General features: G+C 43.7%; 1 protein-coding gene across 1 annotated transcript; it reads right to left on the reverse strand.

The window, feature by feature from the left end:
- Positions 1-657: 657 nt before the first annotated feature.
- On the reverse strand, positions 658-2989 carry LOC110463435 (carbohydrate sulfotransferase 13-like). Its single transcript, XM_021518037.1, has 2 exons — positions 2643-2989; positions 658-1756 (listed from the first exon to the last, which is right to left on the reverse strand). The coding sequence occupies exons 1-2, from the start codon at positions 2826-2828 to the stop codon at positions 833-835; spliced, it is 1110 nt and encodes a 369-aa protein (XP_021373712.1). The 5' UTR covers positions 2829-2989; the 3' UTR covers positions 658-832.
- Between the last annotated feature and the right edge of the window lie 4065 nt (positions 2990-7054).

Here is a 7054-nt window from a genome sequence, read left to right on the forward strand (position 1 = left end):
GGTTGTAAAATTGAAATTTCATACACCATTTCCCTTTCTTATCCTGGACAGCTTTATCTTAAACACGCGGAAATGAGAGAGAAAAAATAGTTTTGTTCTTTGATATTAAATATTCGATTAGTAGGTTGGTGTAACATTTATATTACTCAAAATTTTAAAGTTCCAAATTTCAAAAAGAAAATAAATTCACTTAATAACCATACAGCACACTCTTCAACAAATATGTTATTTCTCCTAGCTATGTCATAGCAGTGGTTAGATGGTTACATGACATAATTAACTGAAAAATCGTTTGACATATAGTAACTTACTACACAATAAAAAGCCATGAAACATCTAACCTTGATGTACAACAAGCCCTGTCACGTTTTCTATGGAAGTTTGCCATGTTTTTATATGTTTTGTGTATATGTGTAATGCGACTAGGCCACAGTGGTGGAGACTGTGGGGTCAGCCATGTGCGACACCGAGGCGTAATGTTTATGAGATAACTAGTCCATCATACCGTTCGAAAGCCCATATACATGGACAAGACACAGGCTGTAGTAAGTACCGTGTTTATCTATATTTCCAACTTTCATCTATTAGTTCGCCTATTTCATGATAAAAAATAGGATCATTTGTTTGGGTGGAAGTGCGGACCACTGATCGTGAAGACGTTGTGAGACTGATCCTTCATCAGTACGTACCCGCTTTTCCCCTGTTTTTACTGCTGAGATAAAATACGTTTTTTATCAAGCCATGTTTCACCAAAACTTAAACCAAAATTACCCATAATTACACCAAAAGTATAAACTAACATAAACACTATACCTTTATGAGGGTACGAATGTCATGTATCATATTTAAAGAACCATGGTTCAATTACAGTCCTTTCTGTGTTGAACAATTGCTCTGGTTTACAATCATACCCGTACAAATCACAGTCTGGTTGGAACATTTTACTAAGCTTATCTAAATCGTCCCTGTCTAACGTCGAGTAGGCCTCTTTAATAGCTTCTGCTTTGTTTTTTCTTGCTTTGGACCGTTTCTCCGCATTCCCCATCGCATTATACACAATACTCATTAGTTTGGTCTTTGTGAGACCCTCACTCTCTTCGGTAGTGAGGGGAAATTCCGATTCTTTTGTGAGAACACCACGGATTTGAAATTGTTTCCAGAGTCGTTTTTGAGCCTCATAGAACGTTACGTTACAATCATTGGCATAGCTATCCCGGAAAAAAAATAACCAATTAAACTGGTCTAATATTGTGTGGTTCAAATATTGCTCTCGGAAATCCTTGTTTAGTGATCGCATCAAATCTGTTCTACCTATGCGATCCAGAATATAGAAAATATCCTGAGAAAGGGTATCCAAAGTACCGATCACATGCCATTTGTACCGACAAGGATCACAATGCTCATAAGAAGGGGTAAAATGCCCATCTCTTTTCTGGTTGACTTCATCTGCGTATAAGACTGTTTTTACAAACTCTTTAAATGTTAAGTTATGTCCACATTCAGTTGATTCATTCCGCGTAACGTGTACTCCAAAGCCGCCATATATTTTCCAGTAATACAGATTTGGTGAAAATAGCTTATCTACATAGGCTGATAACAGTCGACCGTACGGCTCACGGACAAACATAAATGTTAGAGATTCCTTCATGAATCTATCGACCATGCCTTCCGGAATACTAGTCATGTCATTGAAATTAGCCAGTGCAATTACTGTGCTGTCGAAAGGCGATTTAGCGTGTGCTTCCCCAACCACAAGCTGAAAGATGAAGAAATAGGTGGGTTAGTATCAGTATAAAGTATTGGATGGATTTAATGAAAAACTACCGTAAGCTCCTTATTTTCATGTACAAGAATAAAAGTTTAACTTTTTGCATTTTAAAATCACTATATGTTTCAGCAAACCATTCATTCTACTTGTATTGAATTAGCCATAATATCATAAATCCTTCATTCTAATCTTATAAACATAAATATATTTTCGTTGATCTTAACTCCAATTGTGAAACAAATAAGCAATACGATACATTATAGTTGTTTTACATGTTCATTATATTTCAGAATTAAAGTGTCATAGACGAACATATTAACAACTTTGCATCACACTAAAACCATAGAAATGAAAAACATCGGTCACAATACTACTACTGAAACATGATACGTTATTTTGGTCATGACGTTTTTAAATGTTCAGTGTATTGAAGAATACCACCACCTCAAGATGCTGTGTTTTGATGTAAATGAATATCTGTAATAACTACAAGATAAATAGTCCGTTGCGATAGCGAAATAAACACAAACACTCGGTAATAATCGCCGGACAAGTTTGTTTTTTATTCCTTCTAAATGGTAGTCACACTTAAAAGCGTTCATACCATGGTTCAGACACTGACAGCATCCTTATTGCAAATGTGATTTTAAATACTTTAAAAGAAACCAGCGGCTCGGCAATTAAAACCAAACATTCAATTCCTCAATAGTTTTGATGTACTTAATGTTAGCCCTGAAATTAATAACTAAATACAATGGTTTATTCTTATGAAAATAATAAATATTGTATTGTATTCTCATTGATGAGTATTCGTCTAATTAATATGGCAAGGCTTTGAAAACATTTTATTTCATAAAAATAAATAATCCTTTACCCGCAAAACACGTTTCCAGAATGTCGAAGCAATCTTTTCTACTGGACAATAGGCTATTCCCAACACTTGATCAATTATTATATTGTTTTTCACATATTTTGCTGTGTTCTTTCCCTTCATTTCAGCCTCACGACCAACACATGCTTTCAACATTCGGTTTCTTCTTTCTTGATAAATTGCTTCCATGTCAGAGGTTACAAATGACAGGTTCTTCTTCTACAATCGTAAAAACGAACAAACAAGTAAAATATTCCTCAGTGTTAACAATAGGACAGAATGTATTACAGCGACAACACAGAGGCACACAAAACTGAAGGTCAATAACAACGGACAACAGAGAGAATCAAGTGGACGAATTACCTGACGGTAAGACATAACCAACGTCCAATTGTGTCAGATGTGAGACAGTGTCTCACATCAAATGTAAGCCAGTCTCTCGGCTAGGAGCTATCCGAGAACCTGACCATGTGTTTAAACGAAATCAAACATATTGGATTAAGGTCGTCATATTTTTGTCATACGTTTTAGCAAGTTTGAGGTTTTTGAAGTAAAAACATTTTTCATGATGTAATACTTACCATAACTTTAGTATGCATATACAATACCTATACCCATCTTTGTAGCCCAAAAACAAAAGATTCAAATATCCCTACCTCCCTTCCGTGACGTAACCTATATCTCGATGACAGTGCCATCGAGTGATCTCCCTTCCTCAAACCCCCTTTTATGGAGCCTAAAGGCAGCCAGGATGAGGAGGCAAGGGGAGGAATACAAGGTGGGACTCCATAAAGTTATGGTAAGTATTTCATCATGAAAATTGGTTTTACTTCAAAAACCTCAATTTCATTTCAGTAATAATTACCATAACTTTAGTGTGCGAATTCGTCTTACCGTAGTGGAGGCTTCGAATCCAAGCAGACCAGGCTGACGGAACAAACTCGAGACATGCTCAAGGAAGGGGAAAAGGTTCAAGGTACCCCCCCAATAAAGCCCCGAAAGTAATTAAAAAATGAAAAACCTCCCCGTGAAACGAGCAGGTGTACCACCGTGGTGCCTGAAAGCATCACTGAATTACTGTGGGGGAACAGCCACAGACTGTGCAACCACCACCGGTCCAAGGGAATACAATCCATCAGAATGAGAAGCCAAGGACCGGAGATAAAAATCCGTGAAGGTAGTCTGTCCGCGTCAGAAAGCCGCGGACATGACCTCCTGAAAGGGGGACCCATTGAGGAGAGCCCGTGACGCAGCAAGGGCCCTGATCTCATGAGCTCTCACCTTATACAACGCCCGAACCTGATCATCCGAGTGGTCGTAACCGTACTTGATGGCCTGACATATCCATCTAGACACTGACTGAGAGGAGATATCCTGTTGACCCTGCTTAATGGGCAAAAACAGACGAGATCGAGGACCTCGCCGGACCCTAGGCCTGTCCAACCCAAACCCCCTAATCAAGGCAGAAAGAGGGGAGGACGAGCCTACCTCCGACCTACCATGAACAGAGAGAACACTAGCAATGGCCGTGCGATAACCAGCGATAGTGCCAGGGGCAAGATTGCGGTCCCTAAACAGCCAAAAAAGGAAGTCCGCAATCACATGGACAGTAGCCTTGATCGGATCAACCTTCCTGCCGACACACCAATCACTGTAAATCTTCCATCGTGACTGGTAGACGGCCGGTGAGGGAGTCCTATTTGATCGAGCGATGCGATCTGACACGTCCCTAGAAAAGCCTGGCTGAGCGAGGCCTCCTGAGATAGCTTCCACGCGTGAAGGTGGAGGATCTCCGGACGAGAGTGCATCGTCCTGGACCGAGGCTGGCGAAGAAGGATCGCTCTGAGAGGAAGAGCCAGGGGCTCTTCCATCAGAAGCGACAAAAGCTCCGGAAACCAAGGCTGCCTCGGCCACAGGGGCGCTATCAGGTGGAGGGAACACTGATGCTCCCGAAACTTCTGCAGCACCCTGCCCACAAGGTTGAAGGGCGGGAATGCATGTGCATGCATTCCCTCCTAATCCAGAGACTCACGGCCCAAGCCCTTGGATCTGGAACAGGAGAGACAAACGTTGGCAACTGATTGTTCAGTGAAGTGGCGAACAGGCCTATGTGAGGCCTGTCCCACACCTGACAAATTCCCTCGAAAATCGAGGGATTCAGTTGCCACTCTGTCAAAACCGGCTGGCGGCGCCTGGTAAGAGTATCCGCCAGAACATTCAACCTGCCTGGTAGATGCTTGACACAAATTTTCAACTGCATTTCCTGACAAAGAAGAAGAATGCGGATAGCGAGGGCACACAGGGTGTGAGACCTGGTTCCCCCCGTCTCTCCAGATACGTGACAACCGTAGTGTTGTCCGTAGCCACACAAACTACCTTGGAATGCAGGATCTCCCGAAAAGACTGCAGAGCCAACAGAACAGCCCTCATCTCGAGCACATTGCTGTGCTCCGAGAGCTGTTCCCCAGACCACTCCCCCGAATGGCAACGCCCGTCGAGATAAGCTCCCCATCCTGTCATGGATGCATCCGTGTACAGGGTCATAGTGGGAACCGGCTTGGACAAAGGAACCCCTCGGGGAACATTGTCCTGATGAGTCCACCAGCGTGCGTACTCTTTGACCGACTGGTTCAGAGGAAGCAAGGCTTCCCAATCCCTTGAAGAAGGGACCCAGTTGGCAAGGAGAAACATTTGGAGCGGCCTGATGTGAAGTCTCCCTAAGGGGACCACATCGGCCAGGGCGTTGAGATATCCCAGAAAACTGAGAAACCAACGTACCTGGACTTGAGACCGGCCTATGAAGGTCAGAGCAAAAGCCCTGGCCTTCTAGAACTTCTCCATCGGTGGAAGGGCGATGCCCTGAACCGTATTGAAATGGTTCCCCAGAAAAACAAAATCCTGAGATGGGGAAACCTCCGACTTTTCTCTGGAAGGAATGAAGCCGACCTTGAGTAAGAGTTTCAGAACCAACCGGGTGACCTGTACCAGAGACTCTCTCACTAGGTGGAGCATGAGGGAGTCGTCGAAATAGATGTGAACATCTATTCCTCGAGAGTGCAGGAATCTCACGACCACCTGCAGCAGCTTGGTGAAAACCAAATTTAAGGTGTAGTCGTGAGCCCGAACAGCATGGCCCGGAACTGGAAGACCTTTCCGTTGCAAGTAAAACAGAGGTACTTCTGTGCCGACTTCAATTTCAATAAATTTTATTGTCAAAGGACAAATGGATTGGGCAGCAGGCATAGCCTATTTAAGCCCTTTCCAAATATAGTAACAGACAGTGGTACAAGCATAGACATAGAACACATACAAACACATATAAACAAGTTGGTATTATCAAATTAATAATCAAATTAGGGGAAACAACTACTAATACTCATTTTTATTATAATTGAATCTAATGGTTTGAATTCTAACCTTTTATTTTGATATTGAAAAGACATAAAATATATACCCGTGCCGACTTCTTGATGGGGATGTGGAAGTAGGCGTCCTTCAGATCTACTGAAGTCGCCCACATTCCCTCTCTCACGGAGGCGATAATACCCCGAGGAGTCTCCATCTTGAAGTGAGGAGAATCTACGTGCTTGTTGAAGGCATTTAGATCTATAATGGGATGCCACGCACCGGACTTCTTCCGAACCAGAAACATTCTGGAGTAGAACCCGGGGATGCATCCCGACATCGGAACCTCCTCGACCGCGCCCTTGGTAAGCATGGTCCTTACTTCCTCCTGGAGCGCCAGAGCCTTTTCCGGATCCCCCGGTGGAGGAAAAAAGATTGGCTCCGACGCTTCTCAGCCTGAATCCTCTTCACCAGAAGCGCAGAGGCGACGGAGTCCTCCTTCAAATCCTTCTGAACAGAAGGAAGGGTCCCTCCAAAACGAGTGGACCCTGAGAAGTGGCAGTAAACAATCTGGAGGGGTAAGGCTCATCGACCGGGCGGTTTTTCAAAACTGAAAACCGCCTAGCCAACAAGACATTGACGAGCGATGACACCTGTAAAGCTGCCAGCGCTCTCAATGCCCCGTTCAGGGCAGAGGTCCTTGATGTCGGCCTGCTCTGTCTCGGTAATCCGACCCTCAGGCAAGTCGGATACCCTATATAGACAAACCGTCAGGTAGTCTATATAAGACAGAATCTGGATGGAGAGACGCAGCAGTCTCTCCATCCTGTGGTGTTCTTTGGGACCGAACACCACCTGGTCCACCGATTTACCGGGCCCGGCTGCAAGTTCCCTTGATTCCAGCTTAGCTGGTTGAACGGCAAGCAGGCCATCAAGTGTGGCATAGTCAGTGGCGTGCACCTCTGACAAATCGCCAACACTGAGCTGCAACCCAGCATACCCAGGACTACGGGTTGAAGAAGAATTCTTCTCTAAAACCCGAGACTGGGCGGTGGCCAGAGCTGAAGACA

Source organism: Mizuhopecten yessoensis, unplaced genomic scaffold, assembly GCF_002113885.1.
Source record: "Mizuhopecten yessoensis strain PY_sf001 unplaced genomic scaffold, ASM211388v2 scaffold10905, whole genome shotgun sequence".
Lineage (NCBI taxonomy): Eukaryota > Metazoa > Mollusca > Bivalvia > Pectinida > Pectinidae > Mizuhopecten > Mizuhopecten yessoensis.